This window comes from Gobio gobio, assembly GCF_949357685.1.
Source record: "Gobio gobio genome assembly, chromosome: 5".
Classification (NCBI taxonomy): domain Eukaryota; kingdom Metazoa; phylum Chordata; class Actinopteri; order Cypriniformes; family Gobionidae; genus Gobio; species Gobio gobio.
In genome coordinates, this window is record NC_137101.1 from 20,877,742 (window position 1) to 20,889,776 (window position 12,035).

A 12,035-nucleotide genomic window follows, 5' to 3' on the forward strand; every position below is an offset into this window, starting at 1 on the left:
AGACTTAGCAGATTTCAACTTTAAAAATGGAATAATTTATCTTTCCCCTGGTTTCACAGACAAGGCATAAACCTAGTCCCAAACTAAAATGCACCTTGCACTGACATATCTTAAAATATATACAAAATATTTTGTCTCAAGTTGCACACCAGTAGCCTAATGCTTTTTTCTAAGGCATGTTTATAAAAACTACTTAAATGTCCTAATTGAACTAAGGTCTAATCCTGGCTTAATATAAACCCTGTCTGTGAAACCGGGCCTGCATGTTGTGACCTACCGCTTAAATTAAATTGACATTTTTATCAATTCTGGCAGACGTTCATGGATTAGCTTACTTTACGTTATGTCGTTTACTCATCGCTATTCTGTCAAAGGTTCAAGGTAATCAAGAATTTAAAAAAATATAAGACACTATGTAGTTCTTTATTAAAAACACATTTCATGGGTGAGCGCTTTTAGAGACATTCTTGTCAGAATTAAATCATTTTAATTTAACACAATGACCGTTACACATACACAATGTCAGCCCGTCTCCAGTCCAACTCACAAAGGTATGGTAAATAAAAAAATAAAATATAAAACATGGCTTCTTGGGTTTGAAACATTTTACAGAACATTTTCAATTTATACAACAAAAACCTTGCAACACAAACCCACAACGTAAACTTGAATGAAGAAAAAAAAAAAACACCAGACGAATAATTAATAAATAATGCAACAGGTTTTTATTAAAACATGACCTTTCTGTTGCAAAGCACTGAGTCGTTTAAAAGAAAACGTCTCACAAACGTCACAGTATGTCCGGTTTTTGGCACAGGATGTATGTAATCACACAGGTAGTAGTGGTTAAGAAAGATCTGGAAGGACGTCCCGTGGGCTTGAGAGTCTCTCTCGGTCTCGGTCTCTGTCCAGAGGAGCAGCCAGCTCTTCCAGCTGCTGTTGCTGACTGTTTTCCAACTCTTCCAAGCGTCTCCGCAGCACACACAACTCCCTCTGGTGCTGCTCCTCCTGAGACAGGAAATGCAGGAACAGATGAGTGGGATGAAGAGAAAGAGAGAAGGATGGGAAAGCAGTAGATTTATATCCTGTGTTTTGTTATGGCTGACAAGAGAATATTCTACTTTGTGGATGGGATGTTTGCAGACACCTGTATGTTTGAGAAGATGGACTCTGTTGGGATGAGGAGGGATTGGGCCAAAGGGGTGGAGGAGGTCATCTGGTTGCCCAGCAACAGACGGCGAAACTCGTTGTGTCTCCTTTGCAGCTCTTTTAGACGCTTGCTGAGCTGAGTGTGTTCTTCAGAGTATGATGATTTCCTGAGCATGCAAACACAAAAATAAATAAATATTATGTAAAAAAAACAACCAACACATAAATAATAAAAAACTAAAAAGTAAAGGGCCGGTTCACATAGAATGCGTGCTGTTAAAAACACAAGACAGAGGTCAGTGGAATGAAGAAACGAGACTTTTTAAACTTTCTTAGTTTAACTTTAGCCCTGAATTGTCAAATGGCGTATCATGCGTGAGACGCTGAAAAATAAGTTAAAAGATGTCCGTCTAGTGTGTTTACATTGAAAAACAAGTGCAGTGGAATGGAAAAACGCGTTCTATGAAAATGACCCCTTAAAACCACACACACACAAAATACAATATTTTACATTTATTTTAATTTCATTTATATGAGTATATATATTCTCTTAATGTCACGTTGACTCTAAAACAACTAAAATAGCATCTCTAGATTGTTCTCTATAGGGCCCTTGATAAGTGTTATAAACAGAACAAGAAAGTACTTTTTTGCAGTGTTTGCTTCCATTTCAAGTTCTTCTATTTTGGCTTCCAGGAGCTGAATCTTGTCTTGAAGTTTATTTTCTTTTAGTTCAGTCATGGTTTTCCTCTGGATAAGAAAGCAGACCAATAATGCACCTTTAATAATAATCATGATGACAATAAAAACATAAAAGGTACAACAAAAAAAACTTAGAGAGTCAAAGTATAAGCAAAATGTAAATGTCTCGTGTTACAAAAAAAAGTTTCTAGACTTTATTCACTACCTTTTTCTGAGCAAATGCCGCCCTCTGCAGGCGCTCTTTCGCCTGGCTGTATTTCTCCCGTAGTTCTGCTTCTCGGTCCTGCAGTTTGTGTTTCTCCTCCAACCATTCCACCCGCCTCTCCTCCACCAACCTGTGATGATAAAACATTGACAATTCACTTTTAACAATTCACTGTCCACTACAATGTAACAATTTGTATCCTAAGTGTAGTTGAATGAATTTATTTGATTGTTTTATACCATCTAAGGCTATTTTTACTTAAGTAAAATCATATTAAAAACTAGGGGTGCTCCGATTGATCGGCAACCGATCTCTATCTGCCGATAATCGTAAAAAGGCTGATCTCATAAAACCCTGTGCCTGCTGTAAGGGGCTAGGGCATGATATGCAGCGACACCTTCTCATTCTCTTTCCGGCGCGGGTAAAATAATTATAATGCTGAAGGAGAGGTAAAATTCATATTTCTATATTAAATAACTTACGTAGTCATTTGAAAACTTTCAGTGAGACGTAAGTTCACAAACAGCGCGAGTGAATCACCGCGTGCGCGCGCTCTCTCTTTCCCTCAAAATGCTCAAATGGCTTCACATCAGCCCATCGCATCTGCACTAAAATCGAGATGCACAGTTAACACAGGATTTGCCACTTGCACAATCGAGGCAGTGTCGCATCGTCACTAAAGTTTATCATTTGCATTTATTTTTAAGTCTTGCCAGTGTTCAAACCGCTCAGCACTCGCGCGCTCTTCAGACCGTGAGCGCGTGCGCACACACACACACACACACACAGGCCATCTTACAAACAGCTTGCGAGTACAAATTGCGCTGAAATGGTCAGATACACACAAGTACTAAATTACCGTCTTGACGAGTGTGCACGTAAACCCCGTCGTGACTCGCGAGTGAACGTTTGTGCAACTGCATGTAACCGTAACCGTAACCGTGTTCGCTCTTAAAGTGACAGCTGTCAAATAAACTGCTGCTGTCTCTGAGTTTCTCTTTGTCTTGTGTTGTTTGATGAACCTTTATGACACTTACTGCTCTTAAATGACTAACTTTTGCAACCTTAAGTGTAAGGATTAATCTAATTGAATTTATTCAGGGAAGACCAATATTAATTTACATTTGATTTCTTATTAAATGTCTTTAGTATTTCTTACCTCAATACTAATGTTAGACCTACCTGAACATTTGTCTTTAAAAACAAAAATGCACTGCATGATCAAATATTTAGGTGAGATAATTATATACATTTATTATTTACATTTATTCGGGAAAGATGGCCTACAGTAGCCTTAAGTCATCTCATTTTCTAAAATAAACACTTGGTGGTTCTTCAAGATCTTGACTCTAGCCTATTTCTACAGTTTTTTTTCTTCTCAATACAGTTAATTTAGAGTTACCGGTAGTTTCATTTCTACAAATGGTGCAAACTCTGCAAGATTATAGATAAAAGATTCCCATTCCCCTGCCATTCTGTGATCGGCAGTGATCGGCAATCGGCAGATCATGATCTTGGTGATCGGTAATCGGTGATCGGCCCCAAAAATGCTGATCGGAGCATCTCTATTAAAAACAGACACTTAAGACAAACAGGATAAATAATTTACATAAAAAATAAATCTATATAATTTTAGGTACATTTGAGATAAAAAAAAGTGATGCCATGGCTCTGATATATTCACATTTGTTGATATGTTTTAACATGATTTCAAAAAAAAAAAAAAAAAAACATGATTTCAGAAAAAAAAAAAAAAAAAAAAAAAAAAAGAGATCTAATGTACCATTATCAACAAATCATCCATATTTGTCATTGAAGATGACAAGCACTTTTATACAAGCTAAATCTTGCTTTGACACCAACATTTAATTTTAGCAATCTAAAGCCTCTAATCTGAAGAAATGTTTAACAGCACATTTTGATGCTCGTTCAGCAAACTGTCAGCATTCTCTGAAATATTTTTGGTTTGCCTTTGACAGCGTTGCTAGTATCCAGGTTACCATAAGGCATACCTCTCGGCTTCCTGTTGGGTCCGTTCCATTTGTGTGCGAGCGCTCCGTAGGTCCTCTCTCACTCGCTCCAGACTTTCTCGCAGTCTGCTGTTGGTGTCCAGCATCTCACTCTCCGAGTGAGAAAGAGTTCCTATCTGTAGGTTCAGCTCAGCGTTTTGCTGATAAACACAATTTACAAAAGTTATTTGACTTGTATGATACATCATGACTTCCACCTCAATAATATGCGCATTCACAGTATTTTCACTCATTTTACGGGACTTACTCGTCTCAGGTCTGCATTTTCTGCTCTCGAGGTCTCCAGCTCTTCCAGTTGTTGACCCTGCTGCTGAACTTTGGCTCTGTAATCAGATAGGAAATCAATCAGGGGTTGGAAATCATATTTTCTGAGCTTTTAAAGAGATAGTTCACCCAAAAATGAAAAATAGTCATTACTATTATTTGTTCATCATCGGAACACAAATGAAGATGTTTTGTGAATAAAAAGCTTAAATTAAATCTATTAATTATATAAAGCTATCAAGTCTCTATGGACTAAACCGCTCAATTTTTATGGATTAATTATACAATCTCTTTATTAACTTTTTGAAGCGTGTTTGATTTCATCAAAAAGATCATAATTTGTGTTCCAAAGATGAATGAAAGTTTTATGTGTTTGGAACGACATAAGGGTGAGTAATTAAATGACAGAATTTTCATTTTTGGTAAACGATCCCTTTAAGTAATTTTTTACATTTCTACAATTAAAGTGGACTTCAAAATCAAAAATAAATAACCCTCAAGAAGCTTGCCTCAGGTTTTGCAGTTCCTTACGAACAGACTCCTCCCCCAGCTGGGCGGCACGAAGACGCTCCTCCCACTCCTCTTTCTGAGAGTTCCCCGTTGCCTCCTGAAGAGCTCTCTGCTGTTCGAGCTCAGATAAACGATTCTCCAGCTCCAGCCTGGTGACAATGAAATAAATGCATTAAGATGCATGAGGCTTTCAATCAGTTCCTTGTCTGATTATTTAAGTGCTTACTTCTCTTCCTGAAGGGTGGCCATCTTGTGTATCTCGTCCTCTCTCGCTGCCTGAACCCTGCGCACCATCTCTCGCTCTTTTTCTGATATCAAGTCTTTATTTCTCTCCAACGCTGACTTCATGACTTCAATATCTGACTGCAGACCTGAGAGAGAAACGCACTCTATTATTGTAAAACAGGTTAAAAGAAAATAAAGTAAAAGAGAAAAAGATGCTTACCCTCTACTTGGCACTGCAGTGTGTCTCTGTCTCTTTCTATTTCTCCTTTGGCTCTGACACACTCTAGTTTTACGTTGCTCAACTCCAGCTTATGCGTGTGCTTCATCTCTTCAACCTGGCCAATAAAACACACACAATTACAAGGATATATTACAACAGACATCAAGCATTCGGACATGAGATCATAGAATCTGACTGGTCAAGTCACTCAGGCTGTATTCGTGTACCTGACTGCTGAGTGAGTTGATCTCCCGCTCGGCTTTGTGCAGTTTGCCTGTGAGGAGTGTGTTTTGTTCCTGAGATAGACGAAGTTCACTTTCGGTCCGGTCCAACTGCATACGAATAGACTGCTTCTCTGCCTGCACATTAACAGATGGATCTTGATAAAATATCTTTATTGTTTTAATTTATATAACATACACGTATCACCAAAAACCTACAAACCCTTACTTAAATACGCTCACCTCCAGGGCTTTTACTGCAGACTGGGATTCGCCCAGCTGCCGGATTTGAATCCGCTGCACGTTTTCAGCCTGAGCACCCGAGTTATTTCTCTCTGCTCGGAGTTCAGTGACCTCTGCTTCCAGGCCTTTGAGCCGCTGGTGGAGTTGAGCTTTCTCTCTCAGCAGGGCTTCAACACGCTTCCCGTTGCGCGCCGGATCTCCGCTCTGCAGCTGAGTGGCCAGATCCTCCTTATCATGCTCAAGTCGGGCCACCTGCAGAATCATATATATAACACTCCTTCATAAAGAGACACTGCTGGGTCAAAATACAGATTCAAATTGGTAAAACATACATCAGCTTCATGTCGTATCCGTCTCTCCTCCAGGACACGAGCGTGCTCCTCTTTCTGGTGATCAAACTCTGACTTGAGGAAAGTGAGGTCATAACGAAGCTTATTGTATTCTGACCTGTAATTCTCTGCTTCCTGTCACAGAGAGAAATAAAGAAGAACATTTTAAGACTAAACCTACATTAGTTACTAAATGTCTCTTATAATGTGCAGTAAAGACAAAGCAATCAGATTATTTTCCATCTGTGATGGACAGGCTGTAGCATGTACTCATGTGGTTGTCATGGCAAGAGGAGTTAAGAGTTGCGGAGTGGGAGTCAGCTGTTGTGGAAGGGCGTCTTTTACCTCCTGGAGTTTGTTGAAGCGTTCTCTGATGGGAGCTTCCAACTCCTGCTGCACCTGAGCTCTCAAGAGCTCCAGCCGCTGAGGGGTCAGCACCTTAAACACATAAAAAAGTGCTACTTTGTCAGCAAAATGTCTAAAGGCCTGTTCAACACCAAGAATGATAACTATATTAGCGTCCACACCAACGCACAATATGTTTATGATAAGCTTGTGCAGTTACAGAACGTCACCTAGTGCTTTAAATTCTCCAGCTCTTTAAAGCAGGATGGATTCTGATTGGCTGTTTTTATTGTTCATCGGCTGGAAAAAAAATTTCTGAAAGTGATTCCAACGATATTGTTTCTCTGTATCATTATTATCCTTATAGTTGTGGTGTGGACTCTGCTATTCTTTTAATATTTCAAATGATTTTTAGGACTACATCTTTATCATAATCATTATAGCTATGGTACGGGCCATAATTCAAGCGTTATTGTAAATTACAACTATTAAAAATGAAATGCATAAGTTGAAGTACTAAAATGCCTAAAAATGAAATAAAAATAAATTAAAGCTAAATATAAAAAGCCCCAAAAAACTAATAAAGCTGAAAAAATCATTATATTCCAAAAAGTTCAAATTTGAAAATTATAAAATATAATATAAAAATAAATATATAAAAATATAAAATAAAAGCTCATTTAAAATGCTATAATAGTATTTAAATACAAAAATAAAACTGGTTTATCTTTAATGTTTAATAATGTTCTATAGTCCTGATTTCATTAATTTTCATCATTTCCACTATTTCTTTTCTCTAAAATATCTAGAAAAGCATTGTGGTGTGGCAAGAAGATAAATATAAGATTTCATGCATTTAATATTTTTCCATAGTAATATTCATTATATATTCATTCAATAATATTCATTATTCATTCATACTCATAGTAATAAACAATAAGTAGGTGTATCCAAATTTTTACTAGTATTGTAATAATTATGAATTGTCATATATATTAATATCTGAATATATGAGCGACTAGTATTGGTATTAATACGTTTTAATTAGTAGCAACTAGTATGTCAAACTACATAATATTTTTGAGTGACTTATAAGGAAAGTACTAACAATAAATACTGAAAGTTGCGTAATGTGTTGCCTATCTATGTAAAATGAAGATTAAAGTGGACAGTAATGTGTACCTGCAGTTTGAGCTCCTCCAGCTCCCGTGTTTTATCCAGCAATTCTCCTCTGAGCTCAGCCAGCAGCAGCTGCTGCTTCTCCTGAGCGACCTGCCGATCACTGAGCAGTCGTTTCAGTTCACTCTGAGCCCGAGTGTATTCATCCTGCAGTCTGCACACAAACACATATGCAGAATTGAACCCAAAAATGCATCCCACAACTGTAGAAATGATCAACCTTAAAGTTTAACACAGTATCCTGTATATAAATATGCAGTAAAATCAAGCATAGTCACTCACCTGGTGTGCTCCACTTTCAACGTCTGATAGTTGGTCTTGTGGTTCTCACAGCGCATTCGCTCATCAATGAGCATTTTCTGGAGCTCCATATCAGAGCTGGTGAGTCCTGTCGAGCCCCCCAGGAGGACTGATGCTTTCCCACCTCCTCCTGCAGGCTGCAGGTTTGGGAACAGGGCAGATGACTGCCCTAATGCTGGAGGGTTCATCTGGTCCATAGCAGAGACAGAGAAAAAAAAGAGTCAGGGAACAAAAGCAAAAGACTTTTATACTTCCCTCTGAGACCACTAACACTCTAGAAAAGGACCTCAAATCAACACAAATGACTTCAGCAAAGCAAAGTCAAGAGATGCAGCCACATCTCATCAGGACTGACTATTTTAAATCACTTTTAAGAGCCTAGTTAGCATGAACAAAGCATCTAATCACTACATGTGCAGCACAAGAGTCCTTATTGGCTCCTCTGCTCTCAAGTGATTAGATGTGAAGCTCAGGCTGTGGTCTCCAGTGATTCACTCTGTGTTGTAGAAACAGAGCTACTCCAGCATAAGCGGCTTCCCGTGTTGTCAAAGCAACCGATCCACTAGGGAAACTAACCTCGTGCATTTAAACCAGCGCAAGATGAAGCATTTCGTGTTGTCCTTGAGTGTACGTTTTAACTGTTGCTTGAAATGTCAAGAGAACAGTGCTTGATCAACACTATACTGCACTTATTTCATAAATAAACACCTCTGCTGGGTGCATGCGCTCAAAACGGTACAAACCCTAATAATACATTTGTGCGTTAAGGGAAAAAAGTTAATAATTTTAGTAGCTGCTGTAAAGTTACCTGATACAACCACAACACTGACAGCGACGCGCTGTTACGTGTTGATAATGGCCGCCAGAGTCGACTGTCTTTCAAAATAAAAGACTTCTTTTGACACTTTCAGTTTGTTTATGGCTAAAAGTCATGTCCGGCCTAGACAAATCGACATCTTCACACTTTATTCAAATATTAATAAAACAATTTTAAAGCATATTTCGTAGTTGTGATTGTATGTATTTTTTTTTTTTGACCAGGCTGTCATACAAAGAAATCATGAAGACATTAAAATAAGAGAAAACCAAGGAAATATTAGGAACTGCATTTGTTTTAGTTAAAGTATGCTTTTTCATGTGAGCTTTTTGTTTTTCCATGTTGTTTTTTGTTTGTTTGTTTTTTTGTATAGTAAAATAAAATCTGAATCTGTTGTTTGCATTTTTTGCCTAATGTTTTTGTCAGATAAATAGGCCTACCTTAACCAAATTTAGTGTTTTGTTCGGCCCTACTTAATTATTAGGCTATATATATATATATATATATATATATATATATATATATATATATATATATATATATATATATATATATATATATATATATATATATATATATATATATATATATATATATATATATATATATATATATATATATATATATATATATATATATATATATATATATATAAAAGGCATGACGTGTTTAAAACAACATGACTGTGTAAATTATGACAGAAGTAGCCTATTGGTCTTTTTGGGGTGAACGTCGTAATCAGGTCGCAATGCTATATGCAATAACACTTTTCTGCCAGCAGAGGGTGGAAATTACTGGCTGCTCTAGATCAGGGGTTTTCAAACTGGGGTCCGGGGACCCCCAGGGGTCCTCCAGAAGGTTATAAGGGGTCCCCCAGAAAATTTCAGAGAATAAAAAGACAAAGCAAAAATGGATGAAGTCTACCGAATATTCTAACGGTTTCATTTCTAAACGTTTCTCTCCTTTCTTGCCGTATACATTCCAGAATTGTATATGTTTGCTTTGTATCATTAGTGAGTTTTTCTCACTAGTCCCCTTTATCTCGCTCACTGGGGTTGTAAGGCAGTTTTCTTAACACAGTACGTAAGCTGCTTGCATACATTTATTGTGAAAGTTGCTTATACAAATACTTTTTAATTGAAAATATTATTCTTCGGGTTTATACATCCAACATTAATAGCCAATTTAAGTTGGGAAACAATATGTTGTATTTATAATGTCACACTTACTATTTATCTACAGTTTAAATGTTTTTTCGTACATAAAAATAGATGGATTTAAGGAAGGGGGTCCCTCATAAAAGTGAATCATATTTGAGGGTCCTTGGCATCACAAAGTTTGAAATCCCCTGCTCTAGATATCCAGACAGATATGGCAAGCAGTTTTAGCTTAAATTGTTCCCAGCTTTACTTGTCGTAATTGCATTTTTAGTAACAATAGAATTAGAGAGCTCTCAATTATGGGGGGATAGATTTTCTATCTGCAAAACAACTCCCATAAACTGCGAGCTCTCCCTTTCACTACCATATCGCTCCATAGACTATAATACCCATCAATCGGTAAGATTAGGTACGATTAAATTAATTAACATTTAACCAGTTTAATAAGGAGGCACTGAAATGTAGACCTTCGTTTATGTAATTACGGTCCCCGTGCAACTGATACTAAACTGCCATTGGCTCATCTGCGTCCGAGGGCAGGGGCTTATCGATAGGTCAATTCAATTGTAGAGCTCTGTAATTAAAAATGAATGGAAGTCAATGGAAACACATGACTATAAAAATCATTTGTAGAGCTCTAATTGTTACTAGTAAAATATTTAATTGTAGAGCTCTCTAATTGAATTTTTACTAGAAAAAATGCAATTACGATGAATAACAATGGGGACATTTTAAGCTAATGCAGCTTGCCATAGACAGATGCTTTCATTCAAACAGACGATTAACCGTGAGGTAGCCTAGTTCATGTAAGTTTTGTATTTGTAAAGGATGATAACTGCAGGACACCACAGTTTATGTAGCCTAACTATGTCTGCGTAAAACTTTCGTTGTGGTTTCCTATTTGATTTTACATTATTGTCCCCTCGGCCTCAGCTATGTTTCAATTGGTCTACACCGTTTACAAAATATGTGTTGATATTGGCGCAAGTGTTTTTATTTTGGCATTGCAGTCCCTGAAACACTTGATATCTTTGGGCTTGAACCAGCCTTTGTGCTGTTATGAACGTTATTTATAGTTTTCGGTAAGGAAAGATCTTTAAAAGGACAAAAGATTAAACCACTCCTGAAATAGCCACTGTTTTTCCCACAGTTTATTGAAGGGAGACACACAAGTGAGCGCTTGTGATAGGCCTACTGATTGTTCAGACGTTATATTTAAGAACTTTATTTTGTAAAAAATAAAATAGCAAATCTAAAGCTGCAGAATACCGTTTTTGTTTTGTTTTGGAATACCATCAAGCAACCTCCCGCGGTCTCTCTTGAAACCAATTGCAATTCATCGACTGGCCGCTAGAGACAGGCTCCAAAATGGAGTCAAATCTGTATCTTCCCCAATGTTAAAATCCACAACTTTACAGCAGGAATTGTTTTATAACTCATCCGTTTAAATTATATTAAGCCTTAAAGTTCTGCATAATTAAGGGTGTGGCCACTTGAGTGACAAGTGGATTGCCACTATGATTGAGCTAGGCGGGCGTGGTTTCAATAACAAGGCACCTCAGCTCCATCCACATACCGCCTCTTTGCCCATTGTCAGTTATCCGGGAAATGGTGTGCAATGGGGTTTGCACAAGTTTTCTCTTGTTTGGTGGGTGTGACAAAAATCTCAGCCCAATCAGCAGCAACATGTATAAACCACGTGGTATTAAAGAGACAGCTCACACAATGGGTCCAAGTAAAGACGTTTAGATGTGTCCGCTGCAGCTCTGTATACGCAACAATTGAAGATATTAGTTTTATTTTGAAGAGTTTAATAGTTTTATAGTATATTTATACCGATTTAATCAGGCTCAGAAAATTCTTCAAAAAGAACACAAAGAATGGCCTTCTCAGCTGCCACAGTTGCAACCCTTGCGTCATCAGTGTTCAACACACCACCGTTTCCGTTTAAAAAACGTTTTGTCGGGGCTGAACGCAGCCCTGGTTTCTATTTTACATTTTTGCACTCACTCTTTCCTCATACTGACACACTGTGACATTAAGTTGTGTCACAAGTGACATGGCCTACTATACACTATGCACTTGTACTATGCGCTATGAGCACTACCATGTAGTGTATGATTTTATAAGTTATTT

At 37.5% G+C, this 12,035-nt stretch overlaps 1 protein-coding gene across 3 annotated transcripts; it reads right to left on the bottom strand.

Moving 5' to 3' along the window:
- Positions 1–395: 395 nt before the first annotated feature.
- Positions 396–8,810, bottom strand: cep83 (centrosomal protein 83; the record flags this gene model as incomplete). Of its 3 annotated transcripts, none has more annotated exons than XM_079817594.1 (16): positions 396–1,008; positions 1,148–1,316; positions 1,796–1,899; positions 2,057–2,186; positions 4,069–4,226; positions 4,334–4,409; positions 4,860–5,009; positions 5,087–5,231; positions 5,306–5,420; positions 5,533–5,664; positions 5,770–6,021; positions 6,102–6,233; positions 6,444–6,536; positions 7,626–7,776; positions 7,905–8,110; positions 8,731–8,810. In XM_079817594.1, 15 exons carry the CDS (start codon positions 8,108–8,110, stop codon positions 847–849), a joined length of 2,175 nt encoding a protein of 724 aa, XP_079673720.1. In that variant the 3' UTR covers positions 396–846. The 3 variants fall into 3 exon arrangements, with proteins under 3 accessions (XP_079673720.1, XP_079673718.1, XP_079673719.1); XM_079817592.1 differs by having other exon boundaries at positions 8,499–8,779; XM_079817593.1 differs by lacking the exon at positions 8,731–8,810 and having other exon boundaries at positions 7,905–8,119.
- Between the last annotated feature and the right edge of the window lie 3,225 nt (positions 8,811–12,035).